The 23,708-nt window shown below is 44.1% G+C and overlaps 1 protein-coding gene across 1 annotated transcript in view; it reads right to left on the bottom strand.

Moving 5' to 3' along the window:
- Window positions 1–3,743: 3,743 nt before the first annotated feature.
- Window positions 3,744–23,708, bottom strand: part of MRPS14 (mitochondrial ribosomal protein S14) — a 38,453-nt gene continuing 18,488 nt past the window's right edge. The window contains exons 2-3 of the mRNA XM_069641131.1: window positions 19,145–19,312; window positions 3,744–4,374 (exon numbers count right to left, since the gene is read on the bottom strand). Coding sequence (XP_069497232.1) covers window positions 4,192–4,374; window positions 19,145–19,312 — 351 coding nt within the window. The 3' untranslated portion in view covers window positions 3,744–4,191. The remainder of the gene's footprint in view (window positions 4,375–19,144; window positions 19,313–23,708) is intronic.

Consider the following 23,708-nt stretch of genomic DNA (forward strand, 5'->3'; position numbering starts at 1 on the left):
AGCTGGTCATGACCTCCCACATTTGCTGATTTCCAAGGGGTTTGTTGCGTTAAATATGGTCAATTTACAAGTAAGATCCAATCCTTGCGGGGTCTTATTGTACCTCCTACTTCTTCAAGCATGCAAGGAAGTGCTTGCTTGACTACACTGGTAATAATTTTACAAGGAATGCCCAGAATTTAAACAGATGTCTTTCATACAACAACCCATGCAACTTCACATTTTGCAATTAAAAAAAAAAAAAAACACTTTGCAAACTCCTCCGGAAAACGCACTGAGACACCCGTTTCCAGTATTTTTGATAAAGCTAAGGACACCTTACACTGGTTTATGTCTCTGAGGAAGCAACATTTGATGATTTTTAGTAAAGACTTTGATGTGCAAACACACACAAGCCAGGTTAGTGGTTTTAAACCAAAATCTGGGTCCAATCTCATTCTGAACAAGGACCATTTAATCACCCTCCTTTAAAAAGCAGATAGTATGGATTTTGACAAGATGAATAGAAAACGCTTGTGATAAAAAAAAAACAAATGAAACGCCAGCTAAGCAACAAAGCAATGTTCGCTGCAACAGCAGTATGAAAGAAGGGAAGCAACCGGGAAGTGGTGTGCGCACACTGAGACAGCATTCTGACAAATAAGAGAATACCCAGGAACACTCAGCATGGCCACTGCAAATGACTTTACAGAGGCACTCGATACTAAACAGTAACTATATAAAGGAAGCATTCAGACAAATAATACAGAATGCCATGCAGAAATACCATTCTAGATTTGCTCAATACTAAAATTGCCAATTGGGAGAAAAGAAGCTCAAGAAAGAAGGATGGGAGCAAGTTCAAGACAACTATAAACCTGGCACTGGCAACTAGTTCCTTCTTCACCAAAATCCACAAACAAATGCAGGCCAGTAGCAAGTGAAACCACCCAGAGTATCTGGACACATGTTTGGCACCAATTGAGCAATAATCCCCGAGATGGAGTGTGGGGGCATTACCGGATGCGGTAATGTCCCCCCCCGTCGAGGGGCTTATTGCTATTAGTACCCTGGCCCGTTGGATTTTTCCGCTTGTGAGACGCTCTGGCGTTTCGCAAACTATATATTTTTTTTAAATGTCCGCCACGGAACAGGAGAAGGGACTATGGATAGGGACTTCTCCCTTTCCATGGCGGCCATTTGAAATATTGCACAAAAAGTAAACAAAAAAATGGCTGCCATTGAACGGGAGAAGGGACTACATGTAGTCCCTTCTCCCTTTCCATGGCGGCTGAAAAATATATGTCGGTTTCCGGAAAAGGAAATCGCGGCGCGGATACCAGCTGAGGTGAGGGATTCACGGGCTCGCCCACATTCCAGCCAATCACGGGTGTTGTAACATTCTTGCCGAGTACCAATAGTAAAATCAGCCATCCTAGATCTTACAAAGCGGGGATGCAATTGTCCAATTGAATGGCAGATTAAATCCAGAGCTATCCATGCATCAAGAAAAAGGAGATCAAGCACGCTTCTTTTTAAAAAAAGAAAACATTATCAAAAATCTATTTAATAAAATGGAATGCTATTGGATCTCAAAATTCACATCTATTGAGCTATACAATTTACTGTTAAGAGTGCAGAATAGCGATGGGTGGGAAATGTCCACCAACATATACAAGTTAATCTACGGCACACTTTGAACCAGGACATGCATTGAAATATGGCCAATTACCTCTGCACCTGCACCCATTGTCCTGCTGTGTGCTAACAGTGCACACCCAAAGTAAAAGTCAACTCCTGTTGTGGGGACATTTTTACAAAGAACAGGAAACTGCAGCAAAGACATTTGGAAAGAAGCACTCAAGCCACGATGGATGTCATCTTCCAGACTGGAGGTCCCAATTTATCCTGTTTTGTTCATGTCAAGGAGGTGTTACTTATACTGGGCCTGGGAGAGTACTGGACCAAGCCAGGAATTATAAATAGCTCAGCCAAGGCAGCGATTAAGGATGCGTCCCTGCTAAAGGCTGACGTGACAACTGCTCCAAGGCAGGAGGATCGTCGGTCCCGTTACGCTATTGGAGCGTAAAGTTGAACCAGGGTTACGACCATCTAGATTATGTATAGTAAACACCCAAATATGAAAGAGCATTGTTTATTATATTGCGCATAGGGATTGTCCCGATTGCCAGTCTTCGGAACAACATTGTATCTCCAATATGCCTATTATGTGGCTGTTCAAATGAAACCACAGTTAATTTCCTAATGATAGGTCCTGTGTACCGGCTACTAAGGAAACGTCATCTAAGGTCACCGTTTAGGGTTCGAGGATGTTTCACGGCCTCCGAGGCTATGGCTGTATGTACCAACTCTAGAGTTGTCCTAGCAGTTTATGCAACTTGTAAATACCTTGTGTGTGCCTGAAGGGTAGGACAGAAGAAGGTACAGACGTATTGGTAATGTTATTATGGTATTTTATTTGCTTGCAGCTATCCTGTCTTTTATCCGTTTCTAAATTAGTCAATGTTGTTCTTTTGTTTTTATTACATGCATCGATTTAATGAACTGTACTGTGATGATAACCGTTTGCTTTTATGGCATTTTCTTTGTCAAAATAAAGCATTATGAACAATTAACTTAAGGAGCAAAAGAGGGTACGATATGTCGACATGAGAACGCTTTAAATCCTTTCAGTCATTCCTACGCCAAGCAACTAAAAGAAGCATAGCATCCAACAGTGACATTTCCAGACCTAAACCTTTGGATCTCCTTAAGGAGCATATATACCAAAGCTAAAAAAGATCTCCTCACCACACCTTAAGCTCAGACCAACAGGTACATCCTGGGCAACCTGGTAGAAAAAAGCACACTGCCACATTCCAGTTCACCTTGGGGGTGAAAGATCTGGTCTCTATGTGCACTCTCCCCTCCTTTGACATCTGTAAGAGCCAGCCAAATGGAGGAAGATCATATGCATGAAAGTATTCTCTAACATTAACTGAGCTACAAAGAAATCAATTTTCAAAATCTAAGATTAAACCAAGAACAATGCCTACATATTGTCCAGGGAAAATTTTTCTCAATTAGGAAAAACTGCGCAGAGTGAATTAAACGTACACAGTAAGCCCATGAGATGCAGAACATTTACTCGATCACCATATCCAAAACATAAGTTCTCCAGCAATGGATCTTTCATAGATTCACATGCTTGATTATTCCCCGTCAGATTGGGAAACCGTAAGTAACTAAGACTTACACACTATACTGGAATCATGTCTAAACACAACATCAACTTAAGAATTGGTAGGTTCAGACTTCTAGGTTGGAATGGTACTTTGCCAAGCCAGTGTTTCAAGACCTTGCTAGAATTCAAACATTTTAAGATACTGATTTGCTTCATTTGGGATAGGGTCCAAACGAAAACAGAGCTTAGCACTAGTTTCCTTTTCGTACACTAGCAAACATGATATGCTTGAATGGTGGCAGAGGACACCAGACTACTACTATGGTTAAAATCGGGGGTCTGCAACCTGTGGATCTCCAGGTTTTTGGACTACAACTCCCATTATCCCTCTTCATAGACTATGCTGTCTAGCACTGATGGGAGCTGTAGTTCAAGACAACTGGAGAGCCAACGGTTGCAGACGCATAGCTTAAATTAATCCTGCCCTATAGGTTCAGTTCATCACAAATGGGGCAAAAAGAAAAAAGTGAAACCAAATTCTAAGTAAACATCCTTATGATAAACAACATTAGCAAACAAGGAAATGCAACAGTTCTTTATTAGGGGTACACTGATCACGTTTCTGCTAGACAGGAGGAATGTATCCATTGTGACAAGACGGCCATGGCAGTAGATTGCACACAGTATTCTGAAGAAAGACAAACAAGCCAGCGCCCGTAAGACTTAAGTCTGGGGCCTCTTGCTACCTGGTTATCACTTGTCACACGACAGTGAAGAGGCCCTGTGCACTAAACCCTATTTTGAGAGAGGCATCAGTTAACGTGTTGCAGGCCAGCACCATTTACCCTCATCAATTTCTGCAGGAGTTCATAGTAGGCATTGTTTGTCCAAAAACGTTTACCCAGTAGACTAGAATCAACAATCTGTACACTGTTACTCCACTTTCATGCCCAAGCTTATTCTCTGGATGCTGAGGCCAACCATCGTATTTTCTTGGTTACAGAAAGAGAGACGGTCTTAGGGAGATGCTACCATATGGCTCTCTGGATACCAGACATCTGACTATGATCCGCGAGGTGACGGAAGACGATACGGCTAAGCCTCCATCGCCGCTTCACACCCCGTGGACGTGAGGTGAGAACACACCTGTTCCGGATCCTGACAGGGCAGCTGTCACGGGGAAGGGCTGCTATCTCTTTATCAGCGACTTCCTGGCAGGAGATAAAAATTGCATTGTACATTACAATCATATACTTCAAAGTAATAAGGACACATAAAAAGATGAAAGTTCTGCCTACAAATGGTGAACAAGATTATGTGCAAGTTAACAATGCGGATGAACAACAATGTGCATTTCAGAGTCAGCTATTACAAACACTCGTTAAGGGCAAGAAAATACATCCCCACCAATCCGTTTAATTTTATATTATATATATATTATTATATTTAGCTTGAAGTATACATTTCCCTAAATGTGTTCAAACTAATTTAAACTGGAACAATTTTGTCTAGCTTTGTACGACCTAAGGAAACGCTTAAGTGGCACTTCAGTTACTCCAAGACACCAAAGTCAACAGCCAAAAAGTCGATAAACATTGCTTCTAGGCATAAGATATCATGTTGTGCTATTTATGGAGAGCAAGGAGCTAGTCCTACATACTTTATTGCGTGCATCATATCAATTAAATATTCAAACAATGTCACTTTCCATCATTTATGGGCTCATTATGTAACTCTTAATCCCGTCCTCTTTACATACAGGATTATCTCCTGCACAGGTCCAGAGCATAATCCACCACAGCATGGATTTTTATCTCAAAACTGAGCCTTTTATTTCTAAAAGCCTACCGGTTTTATGCCATGGAGTTTTGTATTCATCTGCTGTGTGTCTTGTGACGAGCATTTTTCTTGTCAGGACTTGAATTCATTCTTTTTCAGAGTACGTTGTCCAAGATTTGTGCTGCAACCTCTGCATGGCGTGCAATGCCCTCTAAGAGAAACCTCAAGGTGTCTCAGCCGCTAGTCCTCGGGGATCTGTCATCCAGGTGGGCAGGACACAGCCCTCACTTTTGGAACCAGTTTCTGGTGATGGACCAGTGCTTGAGTATAAGGCGGGGTCTTCTGGGAGTGGAAGTGAGACACCGGACGGCGAAACGCGGTATCCCCTTCCTTAACACCTTTACCCCATCCTACCAGGATACTTAGAGAATCAACCCCCTTGCCCCTTTTCCGACACAAACACTTTCTCATGGACAACTCACCTTGAGGGAAAACGGACTAACACTTGAGCCGTATACCTGACATGTCCCAACACGATGGTCAGGCAATTACTGATCATTACACACACCTGACTTCCACCACACTTCCCAACACGGATAAAAGATGAGCACGAGAGCACACTCTCTGAGCGAGGCAAAGCACACGAGGAAGCAGCAGTTGCAAGATGGCGGTTTAACAAGGCGAAAGACGGCTAGACCGAAAAGGAATACAAAGGATGGGCCCTTGACCTTTTCACTGAAAGACCTTAACTTTTATGAGCCTACGAGAATAGAAAAAGTAAGACCTGGAATCAAAGCTGAAGACTCCTGCATTGTGTGTCGGAGGTACCCGGGGCTCTTCCGCGTCGAAAGTCAAGGCGGGGAGAAGCGGTTGCCGCCATGGCAATGCCCTTGGTAGTACCCAATTTGATAGTTTGGAATTGATTGTATGGTACATCTGGCCGAATTAGGCCAGTAACATTCGATCTATTCAAAACGATCAAATTGGGTAATCACTACCAAACATGGGAATCGGGGAAACCCCTACTCCCAATGTTTGATAGAGATGAACTTTGGGCGCAGCGGAGGTATCCCCCATTTCCAGAGTTGGAGACAGAGACAAAAAAGAAGAAAAGTGGACCGTGCAGCGTCGGATCCGACCTGCGTACTAGGGACAGAATCAAAGCTGCAGGGTCCGAAGAAAAGTGGACGCTGAAAAGGTAAGTAGAGGGTGGGTGGGGGGGTTGTATTAGGTGCCCTGGGGGGTTAAAGTTTTGCTGAATTTGGCCGCAGCAAAATTTTCTTTGCAGCTAAATTGACCAATGTCAGTTGGGGAGCAAGGAATTCTGCCACAGCCAAATCGTATACATCCCTGTCCTTGGCTCCTACCACAAAGAAAAGCCAGTGTAGGCAGCACAGCCGGACAGTTGGGGAGACTGATACAAACCCGGGCTGTCTGAAACCCAAGGTTGCAAGCAGCAACATTGTATTTCGGAATTTGAAGAGGACAGTGCATGATGCGTATGTGGCAAGTAATGCGAACATAATTAATGCACTAAATGAGTGACTGAACTTTGAAGCGAAGATAGATATCGTAAACAGAGTGGTTTGGCACCAAGTGCATGCTCATTTGAAAAGTCTCTGTTAGGTATCCAAACACAAAAGGTGACAAATGTAAAGAGATCTGAGCCCAAATGAGGGGGATCAAAAGAAAGGGCATCCGAGCCCGGCTGAGGGGCATCCGGGGTGAATGTTCGCAATATTCTGCGAACATTGTGCTAAAGAGATCTGATCCCGCCCGATGGGGTTGGGGGGGTCAAAAGGGAATGGACTTTGTACTAAAGAGATCTGAGCCCGACTGAGGGTGATCTGGGTGAATAGTGAATCACCTTAAGTGAATACTAGTAGAAATCCAAAGAGGAAAATAATTTATCGTTTTTGTTTGGTTGCATCAGGCCCTCTGAATGAACACACTTTGAGGAGTAAAGAGACTTGCATACAGAAGGTCCCGATGTTATGATTGAACTGTATCCTCGTGCTAAAGAACCCAGAGACTGTGCTACGCTCCAGTTAACCTCCTTGTCCAGTGCTAAAAATGTGGGGAAGGGAGGCCAACGGCCTGAACATCCTGACATATCATATTGAACACTTCTTTCTTTTTGTAAGATGATCCCCCTTGCTGTTTGTATTTAGAGGTAAGGATTGCCAATAGGTTTTTTAGTATAGACCTTGTTATTTTGACAAGACACCACTAGGACTGCGTTATTATTTGATGGTCGTAGCTTGCTCCCATCTGTAGATTTAGGTTTAGATAGGCGTTTATCATAACCTTGTTGAAGTTCAATAAACACCCTTGAACTGTGGTCGCTTGTGTCTGTCTTACTGTTGATACCATGCCTTTCTTACAATTCTCATTGAGGGATCTGGTCACAGTACTGAGGCCAGAGGGGATTTTCTATCATTAGAATACATGGACTTCATGAAATGACTCAATGGTGAGTACCAACCTTCTTTTTTGACAAGCACCTCGGCCCAGTGATTTTTTCCCAATGATCATTCTGGATAGAAGGTTCTCAGAGAGCACTTTGTCTGCTGGAATTCACTTTAAGGTGCCAGTAAAGGCCTACTAAGGGTGCTTGCAACTGGTAACGTAACACCACAGCACCCCAAGATTTCACAAGAGCAGGCTTACACAGGTCGACAGGCTGAGTTGTCGGAGGACACTGAATGGCTGAGTTCAGTGGGCCAACATACACACCTCCCAAATCTCCTAGCGATCACACAGCAATCAAAGTCTCATAGACTGGGTACATAGTCATATCCTCTGCACCTTCTGAACTGGAGCAGGATACCGAGGTAATCACGGCATTCACCTATGCATGTGCAAGTGCCAACATTGTGGACTACAGTAGGTAGAGGCAATAGACAGCAAGGTGCTGGCCCAGCAGCCAGTAGAAGACCATTCTCTCAATGAGAGTCTCCAAGGAGGCAGAAGGCGAGAACCTGTGAGAGAAATAGCAGGCAGTAACACGCTCTCACTAGAGCTTTTGTTCTCCTTCAGATCATAGATGTGCGATATGCTGGATAGTGATAAACCATATTGCTGAGGCCAAAGGTTCACCTCTATGCCTTTCTCCATGTAGTACCCCTGGCTAGAGGCATAGGTGTCAGCAGCACAATCAGCCCAATCATACCACAGACAGACTCTCCCTGTGGTACCATTCACAGCACCTAGTAGCAGACCATCACAGGGCCAAGAGGACCACTTTTGCAAATGTAAGAAAATGAATGATTGTTCTGGCCAAAAAGCCATGCTGTAAAGGATTTCATTTTGGAGGTGATGCTTTGGTTCCACAGACTAATCATCTGGGCCAAAGGCTTGAGCCACAGCCTCTACCAGCACAGCAGAATCAGCAACAATCACCAGAGAAGTCATGAGTCCTGGTGCATCTAGTCCCACCTATTGCACTCTCAACACACCCTAGGTAGCTTAAATGGCTACCTAACGTGCCCCCTCTGCCATCACCAGAGTATACGACTCCATAAAGTTGACATCTTTTAGAGAGTCCCCTTCTACAGAATGGGAATCGGTACTAGAATAAGAAAAATACCCCAATTCGAGAAGGGCAATCCAAAAAAGGTTTCTGTGAATGATGAACTTGTTAGTTCCTGAACCCTCTAAGGTATAATTGGGATCACAGGGTCAATCCTTATGAGCAGAATGGATAAACCCTACTATCTGAAGTTCTCCAGGAAGCAAATAGTTGCAGTGGCTGCGGTTATAGCCCAATTCCACTGTTTTGCAAAAGCGAAATCCATGCGACAAGTTGCAAACATTCCATCACTTTGATTTGACAGCTCTGGTGAGTCTACCACATTACTTAAATGGTTAGTATCTGTCGACTGGTTTAAAATCTGAAACTGAGGAAGTCCACTATCGATCAACTATTTAGCCCACCGAATATGAAAAAGATGAAGCAGGCCTGTGAATCAGGGGGGCTCCATGCAACCTCCTATTGCAGCCTTTCTAAACTCGCCACATGTTCCAGTAAACAAAGAAAAAGTGGCCATGTCTCTGGATCGATTGTTTTTTTATCTCCACACAGCGGTCTCCCATGATTGACAATAATCATTCTTGGTTAAATATGTGACTAGGAGTGCAACGCGACTCCATGGGAAACACTGGTTTGCCTACTAAAGAACATCATTGGAATAAACCTTTCTGCTTCCCCGTATCTCTCCAAATACGCCACTACTTCTTCTTGCATGGATTCTTCTATTTGCACAAGTGGCACTGAAGACGAGCCAATTCATCATCCTGCTCAGAAACATAATAGTAAACAGAAGGATTTACAAATTGCATCCCAAATAAAAGCTATGGCTTCTAGTGTGGAAACGCTGATTATTATTTGTACGGCAACAGCTCAAGAACAGAGCTCTTTTAAGAAGATTGTTGCGAAAGTGGTTGACATTATCTTGGAGAATTCTGTTTTAACGCAAAATGTTACAGAACATGCCTTTGCGAATAATGAAATTCCCACAAATCCGTCTTGTATACCTCCGCGGCATTCTATGGTCGATATTGATGAAAGCGGTTTCCTTCAGGTGGCAGCACAAAACCTGGCCAGCCTTGAGCTCAATATGGGGGAGAGATGGGCGGGACTTCGAGGAAATTACCATTCCACCTCCCGTGAACGGAGAAAATACAAGTAGTAATCTTATAACTGAAAATGACAAATGCAGAAGGTGGAGAAAAAAATGAAAAGCTCTAAAATCACTACTGTCATATCCCAATCACAACATTCCTCTAATGTTTATTAGACCCAAGAAACATGCATCTAAGAGCGCAAAAACCATAGTGGTGCATACGATTGTGGATGGCACTACCAGACAAGTGCAATTACAAGGAACATTGGCTAGAAGCCATAGAAAGCAATAATAGGGACGGTACGCAACCCAGAAGCTCAGAAGTATATGCACCCACTCAACGACAAACAGGTGGGCCTACCAATGAAGGGAAAGATGCTCCTATTGTCATAGACCGGATACCATCCCCTATGCGTAATGCCAGTACTAATTTAACCTCGTAGGAGTGTATTACGACTAACAGTCAACATCCAGGTCAAGGAAAACAGAAAAACAATCAAAATGGATGAAGACCCCGGTTTTTGGGGGCAATGGGTCAAGCTGGAAGAACCCCCATCCAACCAACTATATATATTTTTTTTATTTTTTTTTACACAGGAAAATCATGCTTGAAACTTTCTCTCAGATTAAGCAACTAACGGTCATAACTTCTGCAGATATTAATCGCATTGAACTCTCAAAATTTGACAGCCCACTGAGCTGGGTAATTATGGAATTTGTATCACCTTTGATGGTATTACTCAAGCAGTGCTCATTAGAGCTTGACAATTTTGGATACAGGCTCACAGTCTGCAGGAAGTTGGCTGCCACCTGGTCTCTGCCCACAGCCTCATGTTCTCATCAAAAGCAACTAAAGGCATCTTCTTATGTTGAAACGAGAATCCTTACGTGCTACGATCGTCAGCCCTGGGACTTATCTTGCGGCACCGGATCAGAAGGCACAATGGATCTGTGAAGCTGCAAGACCTAATATGATCTGACAGAAAACCACTGCCAAGCCACTGGTGTGGATCTCGTGGAATACGCAAGGTCACCAATCCTTCCTTGGCAAACCACAAGTCTTTTGCATTTGACTACCGCATAAGTCTTCCTCTTACAGGCAACATGGATTCTCAAAAAATGTCACGTAGATGGCTACACAATTTTCTGCAACCCTGCTAAAAGACCTAATGGGGGACATCCTAGTGGCAGTTTAGCAATAGGTGTGCAAGCCAATTTCACATTGGAATTGGTCTCTATAGAAGAGCCACTCCTGTATGTGCTATCAACTCTATTAACTATACCTACTTAAAATGAAAGAATATGGTTATGTAACATATATGTTCCCCCTGATTGTAAGAGTATCACTAAAATACTACATATGATAAGCAATACTATTTCTATATGGTACAACAAGCATCCGAATGCCATAATATTGATAGGACAAGATTTCAACACTCATGATCTTCATCTTGGCAAATACGTAGACCAGGATATAGAGCCTACTTATATTGGCGAGGCGTACGGAAATGGGCGCGATGATGTTTTTCTGATGCAAATGATCTCATTTGCCTTCCTAGGAAAAATCCTGATGATCCTATGTCTAATTACATCGGGTCAAATGGCTGCTCAAAATCTAATCTGGACTATGTTGTGACAAATCAAAAAATGCTAAGAAGTTGTGATGCATTGGAAATTAAGCATAATGACGTAAGTGACCATGCTATCCTTGCTTGGTGCTCTAATTTGAGCTATATTTTCTCAGCTCGCTTTATACCAACTAATGCTAAATCAAATAACTCTGGCAACATAATAATGTGGTCTCAAAAAATGCTCATAAAAATTTACAAAATTACCCAATCCAGCAACAATAAATTGGAACACTGGTCAGCTACACATGATTGAACATCGAACTTATGGTGGAACGTCTCGCGAATACCGCCACTGTGCAGACCTAATAAATTGCTTTTAAAACAAACACGATTAACTCTTACATTTTACCCAGAAGTTCTTTTCGATAAACAATTTTTCCACCTGCAGGATGAGAAACAGGCAAAGCTTTGACTATTAAAAACTCGCTACAAAAAATGTCTGTGGCAGCACAGGCACTCTTTGGATAATACGAATTGGCAAAATCTCTTTAGACATTTGTAATCCAATGATAGCAAAACGTTCTGGGCACGCCTGAGAGAGTACTTTTGGATTCAATATCCCTAGCATTGCATGCTATTCAATAACCGCAATGGGCAGCGTATATGAAAATCCCCACGATCATTTACATTCCGCAATACGCAATTTGATGGTGATTTCAATGAAGGAGATATAATTCTCTTGACCAAAAAATCCATTGTGTTCCCCAGGCCCCGATGGGATAGCAAATATCAGCATAAGAAAAATCCGGACTTTTTGGGCCAAAATCCTACTTAGTCTCTTTCGTCGGATAGAAGCCACAGGAGTATTCCTGATAGCTGGTGAAGATCTATACTAGTCCCCATCTACAAAAAGGGGGGCAGACGTGATCTGCTTAATTACAGACTGTTTGCAATGCTCGATTCAAGCCAAAACATCTTTGCAACCATTCTGCTAAAGAAAATCAACGATTGGGCACAAACAAAATTTCATAACACCCTTCCAAACTGGCTTTATGAAAGGACATTGTACACTGGACAATATATGTATGATCCAATATTTGCAAGCACAAGTTAAAGGCAGAGCGGGGGAAAATGTATATTGTTGCCTACACAGACACACTGTAATGATTAGACTAAATCAGAAAGGCGAACTTGGTGCTCCAATCATTACAAATTCAGGCCTGAAGCAGGGATGTGCACTTGATCCTCTGCTTTTTGATTTATACCTCTCAGATATGGACCAGAGGATTTCTGCAGCTCTCAATCCCCCCCCCTCCCAAAGTGTTGGAACAGTAATATCATGGCTAGGCTACGCTGATGACACTATACTTCTTGATCAGACCCCCTTGGGCCTCCAACACTCTATAAATGCACTTTAGCATTATGCTCAGGATAACCATATGAAGATTAACATACAAAAAACACAAATTATATGCTTAGGTGGTGTCCTTCCAAAGAAATCTACCTTTGTTTGGAAACTGGGTAAAGACAAACTGGAGATTATAGATGGCTACATATATCTAGGATTCCCACTAACGAGAAACCAATTTTTTAATAGACAATGATCCCTCTTTGTTGTTGCAATAACCTCCAAAGTCTTTATAAAGGGAATCATGTTCCCTGAGACAAAAATAATCCAGGACTCCAGACTGGGGGCCTCTAGACCAAGTGGGTCTGCTCGGAATGTCTCCCGTTATCCTATTATCTGGCCGTTTAGCATGTGGAAGGAAGTCTCTCAAGTGCAATGCTCTAGTCCATTCCACTGCTCTCCTATGCCCAGTATTTGTGGCTGTATCAAATTCAGTTATTAACTGGCCCTATTTGTCGATGCAGGCTATATTCAAGTCTCCACATGTAACTATGTTAGGGGCATCCAATTTAGCATTACACTCATCTATTATATTCATTATAGTATGCACAAATATACCTGATTCCATCCCCAAAGGGTTACAATAAAGATTTAGGATTACTCCCAGTTTGGAGACCCAGGGTCCTTCCAGTTCTGTTCTAATCAAAAAGAGCACATGGATAAACTGATTCGGGTTCCATGTCTGAAGCAATAGCAAGTCCAGGCCATTTCTCAACAATGTCAAAAGGCCCAAAGAAGGCCTTCCCTTCCATTCCTTTTTAGCTGGATTTAGATAGGCACTACAGCCATCGGACATAGGCTTTACCCGCAACCAGGTTTCCTGTGAACATAAAAAGTTTCAAAACAGGTTCCATGATTAAAGAGGTGAGCGAAACCCTGAGTATTCCAAGATCCTACAACCCACTACTCAGAGCGGCCAGACCCAATCTCATATTACTTTTACTGGTAACTATTAGAGCCATCCAGGACCAGCCATCACCTTTCAATACCGTCGATGTAGCTTTTGGCACTTTCCTGGTGTTCCTATCCGAAATATTCCTACAGCTAAATTGTACCCGTAAAGGGCAGTTCATGTCCATTCTGGGATTGCACTGCTCGTCATCAATAGTCAAGGGCTGCAAGTTTGATGCCTCAAGCAGTTTTAGCTTGACAGCTCTCATTCTCTCCTGTATTTTATTTCTCTTGTTTTGCAGGTTAACCTCTTGCTTCTTTGCTGCTGTAAGCCGCACCATGAGCATGGTTTCCGTGAGCTCAAATCACAGAGGCAGCAGCAGCAACGGCGTGGATTCCAAGAGTGGAGTCTTAACCAAGTTTGAACTCAGTTGGCGAAGATCCCTGTCCGAATGTGATACCTTCACAAACTCACTATTTTGAAGTCGCTTAGTACATTAGAGCGATTCACGATTAAGCCATCCTCCATAGGTAATAGTCATTCTAAGAGAACAGTGTTTCCACACATAACCTCCCTACCTTCCTTCCAAGGCTTGCTTTTTATGTTCTGCCCCAAATTAGGCAATACCAATTCCCCATGTTTTTTTGTCCAGCTTGCATTTTTGCTAAACTATCAGTCTCCTTTGTGACCAGGTAAAAAACGGGACATATACTTCTCTTAGAAGGGGCAACACACCTTTTGTTCCAGTATTAGTCATCAATGGGTTTTGGGGTTTGCAGTTCCTTCTCCTCCTCTGTAGACTTTTCAACAGTATAAGTAGAAAAGTTCAGCAGATCCACAATCCAGATCATAACTTATTTCCTCTACTGTGTTCTTATCCATAAATGATTGTAAGAACTCCGAGTCAGCCAGTCTAGCCAAGGATCCAGACTTTCAGTAGGAAGCCGGCTTTAGCAGCGAGGGAGGCGTTGCTAGGTTATGCAAAAATGTCAGAGCGTGATTTTATTTGCCATGCCTTGCTAGCAGCATTTTATTTGCTGCCGTTTCATATTTTTATTCAGATGCTTTTTCTCCTTTTTTGAAAAAATAAAATAAAAGATAATAAATAAATCGGATATGCTTTGTTGGGTGAGTATTCGGGCTCTGAGTCCACACCTGCCTGGTCCGATCACAGGCGTGGTCTCTCGAGTTCCAACACCCCTATCTCAGCGTTACAGGCAACCAACACCCTTGTGGGCGACTCAGGAGGTTCACTTACCACAGCTCGAAGATCGTCCTCTCTTTGCATTATCTTTTTCAGAGCTGCAGTTGCAGAGGCTATGGTTTTTACTGGTTGAGCTTCATGGGCTTTGGGAAGAACTATAGGGACCGTTGCGTATTGCTTGTAGGACTTAGAATTCACACCAACCGTTTCCTGCAGACTCAGAACAATTTTAGTATGTTCACCTATTCCCCTCACTCTCACCCATTTTATTGTCTCTAGTATGGATTCCATCAAACTTTTTGTCGGCACCTTCCACTTCTAAAAAGTCACAACATTTATTTTCAAACTGGGCAGATGTCTTAGCTTCCAGATCCAATCTCTTTTGTAGCAAGTTAATAGAAGATTCTACGTACATTTTCGAGTGAACCATGGCCAAAAGAGTCGATTGGTCTAACTTTTTTCATTTATTGTTTCATATACTATTAAAAATGGGCACAAGGAAATCGTCAAAGCTGCCGTGACGTTGCATTGGGTTTGAAACGCTGCTGTGTTGTAATTGCTAGGAGCCCAACGATTTATATTTGGTGAATAAACAGCCATTGAGAGATGAAGAAGTGGATGAGGTGGCCGCAGGCGTACCAACCATACATTCCGGTAATAATTAGCGCATTGAATCGCCAGTATAAGCCTCTCTAATGGTGCAAGAAGTTGCGCTCCCTACAGCCTCGAAGCTCACCAAACATGCCAACATCTGTGCTGGGCTCTGTGCGATGTTAGAGTCTGTCGATTGAAATGTCAACTCAGAGGCATGAAGGGTTGCATCTATTCGACCCTCAGGCCTCTCTTGGTGCTTAAGTCTCTCATTAATATTTGCAATGTCTCTAGGTAAATGTGCTGCCAGGTTTAACAGTGACCCTTCATTGCCCGGGAGAGAAAGGGCGATAGGCCGTTCTATCTGTGCTTTCCACTGGTTTGCCAAATTCTGAGGGGGCTGTGTTAAATGCGCATCTGTGGAATCCGATCGACCAGGGAAGGGTCGTGGCAGGCTACCCAATATGGTTCCGGCAACTCCCAACCCCCATCTCTAGAACCTCAAGTCTACTTGATATCACAACCTCATTTGAGGTTCAGGGGGTCGTTTTCTAGCATTTCAGCGTCAGTCAAATCATGTACATTATTCATTACAGTTAGTATTTGAAAATTGTCCCGATCATTGAGCATCACGTCAGACACATTTTCTGAAACAATTGGCAACAATGGGGCTGTAACAATAAGGGGCAGAGGGGAGAACTTAACAGCGAACTCTTAGACTTTAAGGCTTTCAATAAACCACCCCATTCGACAGTCGCCTCAGAGTAGTTTTGTGACCATGTCTCGGCATCTTTCTGACTCCGTTCAGAACGCTGTAGCTGGAGGGGAGCTGCGTGTTCTTCCATAGTAACCTGATTAGGCGAGGGTGCAGGCAGCCCGACCCTCATGTAGTTGTAATTGACCCCTTGTGCGCGGGGGAAAGTACAATTCCATGCAGAGTTCAGCGGGACTCACAGGGATATGCTCTTAGGAACTCTGCCACGACCGGGATTGCTTAAGCCAGGCTTCTACCAGCCTCTTGCCTGCAGCTTGACTGAAGCTAGACAGAATTCCTGCAGCCAAACTTGCGCACTGGTTCTATGCGGCAGGAACTTCTTTTAAGCAAAATCGTAGCATTTTAAAGGAGCCAAGGCAAGCACAGCAGGCAGGGAAAAAGTCTGTTCTCGGAGCCTCCTGAAGCTAGACTGAACTCCAGCAGCCGATCCCACAGCGTGTTTATTAGCACACCTAGCATTTAGAATGTCAAGAAAGGTTTGGAGCAAAAACAAAGAGGTGATGGCTGGAAGGTTTAGACTGAATCTTAACCACTGGCATTGCTCGGGGCAACCCTCCAGACCATTGTTCCTCGCCTGCCAATCCATTAAAGAAGGGGAAAGACCATATGCAAATCAGGCTTGGCCCCACCCCAAAAGGGGCAGTCCAGCCCGAACTGCTAGGTCACATCCCTTCTGCACGAGACCCCAAGCATCCCCAAACATGTTTCGCCCTTGTTGGGGCTCATCAGTGAGGAGTAACTTGGGTCTCTAGGCCCAGCAGGCACGGGACCCACGTCTGGGCATACCCGTCCCACTCGGGGTGACAAAGCAAAAATAAAGAGGTGATGGCTGGAAGGTTTAGACTGAATCTTAACCACTGGCATTGCTCGGGGCAACCCTCCAGGCCAGAAAGGCTTGGAGGTCAACGTTAATTAAGTCTGCATTACCTGTTTGTCTGTCATTTCTCCAGGAAGTGAGAAAGACATGTCTGCATCAGCAATGTGTGAACATTATGGTCGAGCCTCCGAGCCTCATAGATTGAGCTACTGTCTAATAACTAGCCAAATGTTACAATGTCATTGCATTGGGCTACCATGGAGATTCAAAATGATGACCGTCCTGAGACTCATCCACACCATAATCGCACATGAAGGAACTTTCCTTTGAAGACGTGAGGGACAGAAAATGGATTGCAGCAGGGCACTCAACCATGTCTGCTATCCAGGAAGTCAGGAGGTGCCAGGTTCCTAGCAACACTGCTGCTTAATAGTGTGCTTAAAATAGCCTGCATTCCAGGAGCAATTTAAGAAACTGCTTTGAAATCAAACAACCAAATTCATTGGGGGTGCCTCTTATAGAGCAATTGCTATCTAGGACTGTGTTCAGGTTGCTAATGTATTTGTGCCACCAATATGGGTCAGAAACAACAAAGGTGGTGTTGGGGGTGGAAGTCCCAGGCCCCTCTGCGAAGTAGAATGAGGCGATTGTAGAAGATGATGTGGTAGGGGGGGGGTCACCCATAGAAGCTGGATTGTAGACGCCATCTTGAAATTGTGGACTAGTGTCATAGCTATGCCAACACCCCAAATCCCATCCCGAGGGATAGAGGGGTGCGTGCGCAATCTTTGCTTGCAGCCCTGCAGAAGGTTAATTCACTGAAGACACACAGCTCTCCATTGTGTCTTATCGTTAGTGCATGTAACCCAGAGCAAATATGCCCTGCAAGGCCAAGAGAAGGCAGGAATTGATTTGTGAAGAGTTATCCCACGAGAAGGGGAATGGGGGCGGCGAGGGCTTTAGGCCTTCGTCCATCCAGATCTTTAAGTTATAGTGGCCAGGGATGCTCAAGCCGAGGCCCCAAGTACGTGAGTGCACTGACCAGCCCAAGACCCCGGGTCATAAATCTGTACGAGTGACCAATCGATCAGGAAGATCAGAGAGCAGTGACGGGTTGCCCCCACCATCAGTCCATGTGATTTGTGCTGTGAGGTACAAGGGGAGAAGGTATCAAATGTAGGCCTGTGGGTGGCAAAGTTGTGGATGTGCTGGCGTGTCTGGTATAGGAGCAGGGGTTCATGTAGTTCTGAGAAGTTATCCCAAACTCGAAAGTATCTGCCTCGCTCATGTCCTTGGTACCAGGTGAACTGTAGAACTATGAAATAATGAACTGTGTAAATAAATTGCCAATTAGAGTCTTTGTATCTGATGACAGAAGAAGATCCCCACGTGGAAGAAGATGGACAGAAGATGCTGTGACCAATGACCTGGCATCCCATATGGAGCAGGCTATGTGTGTATAGGGTCGCACCAACCAGCTACATGGATTCGTAACCTATGTAATCAGTGTTCCAAATAAGATTTGGAAGTGGCAGTATTTTACACCCTATTTTTTTAAGTTGGGAGTAAGATGATTTTTGTTTTTTTAGGGAGTAAAAATGTAAGTCCAATTCCCAATGAGAGTATTTTATAAGCGAGTAAATGGGTTTTAAATTAAAAACGGAAATGCTTTCAGAATATGATTTATTTGCACCTAGTTATTCATGCACATTAAAAAGATGCATGCTTACTTCTTCCAATCAGGCGGTTAAAATAGTGGTTTCTTCATCTGGTACTACGTGGACTACTGGTCCAAATATCCATGGAGCTGTGAGGGTGAATGCAGGGGCACAAGATTCTACATGTCTTTTTCCTATTTTTTGTTGGAAGTATTTTTACTCCCTATTTTTATTTTTGGGGAGTAAAACTGGCCGATACACCCCTTTTCTGTAGGAGTGTATGTAATGTACATCACTTGTGATGTTGTGCATCTTTAAAACCAACTGTGTGCTGTTTTTGTCAGGGCGCTCCGTGGCAGCAGAGTTCTTTGTTGGTACGTGCTTGTATTTTTGTGAGATTACACCTTGTTCTCCTTGCAAGGGGTGTGCTGGGCCTTTTTCCCTAGTGAGTGGTATTTTTTCTGGTGTGTGCGTTGAAGGGTTAATCTACAGAGGCTACACTTTGCACCTTCAAAAAGGTAATTTTGCTTTGTCATAGGCCTGGAAGTTATAGGATAACCTTGCTTTTTCACAGCTTTGAGCAAATAATCTTCCTTAGCCCTTGATTAGAGCACAAGTCAGATAGGCATCTGGCAAAGTAGAGGCCTAGTATGGAACTTACCTGCAACTCTCGAGGAAGGATGTTGTTTTTGCGCAAGGCATTAATCCGCAGTCTCTCATCGGCATACTCAAAAGCCATCTTCCTTCTCTTGACATCCCGAAGCATGCGCCAATTCACGTAGTAACTGCGCACCTGGCTCGAACCCACTGCCCGGGGCCAAGGAAAAAGCTGAAGAAAAAAAAAAGAAAGATGCAGTAAGAAACACTAAAGGACATCATTTAAAATAGTCCTTCCAGAGATAATCAGCATACAATTATAACTGCTTTTGAGTGTGTTTGGAAGGTTACATTTTTGCATACACGAAACATTAGTAATTTCCAGATTGGGGCACGCTTTGGTAATGCTCAGCAAGTTATTTAAAATGAACCCTCATTTTCTGGACGTTTGCCTCAGAACTGGCTTTTTAAAATGAATAATACACAGCACTGTCAGGATCGGGTGATCTGCACTTCTATCATCCTTGGAGCAGAGAAAGAGGTACCCCGTCCTGGGTGCCACGCTGGCACCCCTGGATTGAACAGAGGTATGCAAAGTAACACAGGCGACCTTTGACCGGACATATGTTTTAGACTACAATTTAAATCAGTCCTAACCAGCATAGTAAATGGCGAGTCATCATGGGGTTCCTAGACCAAAACATCTGGAGAGCCCCAGGTTGCAGACAGCTGCACTAGAAGAAAAAGCATCAGGCAGAAAAACCTCCAATCCACTGACATCTGCACATCACAATTTGCAAATATTGCAGCAGAGACCAGTATAGAATCACAACATCTCACCCATGGAGAGGAAGAACAGAAAAGTTGCAAGATGACTTGCTTTCTGCCAGGAAGCCTTTTAAACGGCCAGCTATTTGGACAGAACAGGTTTATTACCAGGGATGGTCTGAAAATCATCTATCTGATTAATAGGCAATGTTGTAAATCACAACAGATGCAGGACTCGCAAAATGTACTCGACCACTCACATTGGCGAGGAGATGATATGAAGGGAGAGTACTATTTGCATGGTACTTGACACGGCAGTAAATGTCAAATACGTTTTTAGCAACCCCATACTCACAAGCAAACAAATATGCATTAAATGTAAAATACATGTTTCACTGTGCATGGCTGGCTTTTGTGTGGCAGCATTGTACCAAATATGAAGTGTGATGATGGGGACATGCAGCATTTTACAGAAAGCACCAGGGAATATTTTGTCACATCATGGAGCGAGTGCATTTCTCTTACATAGAGTATGTAAACTAAGGAACTCGCCCTTCAGGTCTAGTCGGATTTTAAGACCTTGCATGGCCTGAGATGTCATGGACCAGGCACACAAACATGCAATAATGAAACATCTGGTCTAAGCCTCCGCTGCAAACCCAATAATTAATGTCACGTCCGACAGATCTACCATGCTGCCTCCGAACCAACGGGCATCCATGAATAACAACGGGCATGATAGTTATAAGAATTGTTTTGTAGTTTTCATTACAGGATTAAATAAATCTCAAATTATGTCACTAGTTTTGGTGCTTTTCCTTTTATGTTCCTTTTAAGCACAACTTTGTTATTAATCAAAGGAGTCCTGGTGTCGGGCTTTCTCCTAATTTTCCCCGTGCCCTCTGTCACAGACTGTTGCCTTTTTCTTTTTAGACGTTTATTTCTTTCAGCAGCCTGGGAGTCTGAGAGACCGGGCTCCTGCCCGCTCTCTATCAAACTCGCCTGGCTAGGCGTGGCCTCACTGAGGGCCTGGGGAAGATGGATCATTGCCTTAACGAGAACTGTTTGGCCTGCAAAGTCCCGATCTGAGTCAGCAGGCGGGGCCCCAGGAAGGCGCTCCTCCTCTTCTTCCAGGCCCGTGTTTGGGGGTGGGTCCCCAGGAGGCGGCCCCCCTCCGATTTCCTCCTCTGCCCTCGAAACCAGAGCCGCCGCGGTGGAACCTCCGTCCCCTCCCCGCGCCTCAAGCAGCTCTCCGGCAGCGCCCTCTCGGAGACACGGAGTCGAGGAGAGGAGCCCCTCCACACCCCCCTCTCAGTCTCCGCTGTTTCCCGCTCAGCTCCAAACCTCTCCACTCCCCCCCGCACCCGCTCCCTCGCTGCCGCCACCACCACCACCAAGGTAGGAGTCTCCGAAGGAGGAGATTTTGGGTCGCCAGCCGGACAGGGGAGGGACGGTGCAGGGTTTTGTTGATTGGGCGGGGGTGGGCCCGCAGGGGGCTGCAATTCTTTAGCACTTTGTACGGATGGTAGAGTTCATTGTGAAGGAATCGTGCTCTGAATGGTTGACATAGGTACAGTTTTGTGGGGCAATTTCGATCGCTCACCTTTTTTTGCCAGACACTGGCTTAATAGTCACAGCGTCCACGGCCGCGGCCAAACGTGGGCGAGAGCTTCGCAGCCTTCTGGTGTCGTCTTCTTCTTCGGGCACAAAAAGCGTGGGGATCATTCCTTCATGCCTGCCATGCATGACTGCACCTACTCAGCACCTACTCTGCTCCGCTCCGCTCGAGAATGAAGTTTTTAACTGGTCACTGTTCACTTTGCTCCTCCCACAGTAGAGACTGTAGGCAGACTGCTCCAGAGTAGACTGCAGGACTGCACCTACTCAGCACCTACTCCTAATCTCAAATTATACATTCGCTGTCTTTTGGTCAAATAACTCGCTTTGTAAACTCAGTTGAGGCACACTGATGATATCGGACAGTAAATCATTTCCTAGGGTTGACAGAACTAGAACTAGCTGAGATATATTTTTAATCGAAGCATTTTGATAAATAAGCTCATACTAATTTTATTTGACAAATATTGTAGAACGTCAGGTTGATTTCGCACACGTTTTGCAAACATTATAAGACACCACTCTGATACCAATGAAACATGGACCAAAGTCCTTCCCCAACTGACCAACTTGTGTGAATCTGTGTACATTATTTTACCTCACTATGCTTTATTTTCATTGAATGCAAAAACTGGGAACACACATGTGCGCCATCGCTGTTCAAAAGTCTCAATCATAACTGTTTTCTCTTCGATTTAATATGCTGGTGGAAACGCGTACCAAGTGAAACATGCCGCTCGAAAACATGGGCATTCCACATGCACATAATCGTCATGGTGTGACACACTATTTGTTTCTTTTGGCGCAGCAGGATAGTGCGAGTTCGAGGTATTACAGCATCATGGAAATAGAAGGGAGAGAAACGAAAATGACAACGAATGGGCTGACGAGGGGAAGGAATGGGCATAGACCCGCGCCCTACAAAAAAATAAACAGTCCAGGAAAAAGATAAAAGGAAACAAAAAACAAAATCGTGCACATTCCCGGACATAAATGTCGAACAGCAGCACAGTAACATAGTCTATGGCGTTGTTCCATATTTAATCAATGTGAGGTGCCCGAGGGCGAAGGTCCTGGGACCAACTAAGCCAGATGCCCTGTATTGTTTACTCCCCAACTGGTTTACCAGCCTTTTTCCTAGATGAGTATATGCCCATAGTCTTAACTGGCATGCAACTCTGACGTGCGTGTTCCTCGGGTAGATCTTGTTCCGTTTGTGTGGAAGCAAAGGGATGAATCCAAACAAGGTTATGGCCTCTGCCAGACTCCATCGTAGAGGAAAGGGAGCGCCAAGATAGGATCAATCGGGTATCTGAGCAGAATCCACATCTTGAGTGAATGCCTGGAAAGTTGACTCAAAGTTTGAATACTGTTCCCACCGGTGTTTGGGAAGGGGGGGGGGCACTAAACGACTGAAAGGATGCACCCTTCCGAATGGAAGCAGAGTTTGAGTTTGCACTCTGCTTCAAACATTCCCATGTGTCTAAAGAGTCCAAACGCACAATAATAGGGTACCAAACCAAAGAAGGCAGTGAAGAGGGCCTGCTGCAGGCACTACGGTAAAGCTCTGAACAATGAATGGGATGCTGAACTTCTCAAGAGCCTAGAGGTAATCAACATATTAATGACTCTTTCTGTTAACCTTGCAAGCACAGCTGGGTGGAAAGCCTTAAAGACCATCTCCTAGAAGAAACCTTGCTGCTCATCTCTGTGTGGATTAAACATGAATAGGCCGGAGCACTGAAAACAGGGCACCAACACAAAATATATAGTTCCAGAACCGAAGAACAAAATGCTAGAAGTATCGTTGAGAATAGAAAGTCTTATTCTGTCCCAAGTTGTGAACGCTGGGCCCAGACTACACAGTCTGGTTCAGCAACCATACAGTCTCCTCCAAGTTTTGTAGTCAACAATGGGGTACTGGAGGAAATAGCTTACCACTACTATCGTTCTATGAGAATGAGCCTTATTCCAAATATTGGGCACAAGTTTATCAGGATTACTGCAGCAACATGGCTGTATACTGCTCAGCCAGTCAGAAACTGGTCTGCCTCCCTCATTAATTCCTACGGGAGCCTGACCTCTGGTTGAGCGGAATGGGATTCAAGGCACAGCCAGAATACTGAGCAACAGATTTAGTATCTGGAGTATCCCCAGCACTTTGGACATTGCCGGTGATCTTAACTGGTGGGTTAACTTTGGCAGAATGCTAAAAGACTGTCTTTCAAAAAAGTTAACTAACC

The sequence above is a fragment of the Ambystoma mexicanum genome, chromosome 1q (assembly GCF_040938575.1).
Source record: "Ambystoma mexicanum isolate Mex_15411 chromosome 1q, UKY_AmexF1_1, whole genome shotgun sequence".
Taxonomy (NCBI): Eukaryota; Metazoa; Chordata; class Amphibia; order Caudata; family Ambystomatidae; genus Ambystoma; species Ambystoma mexicanum.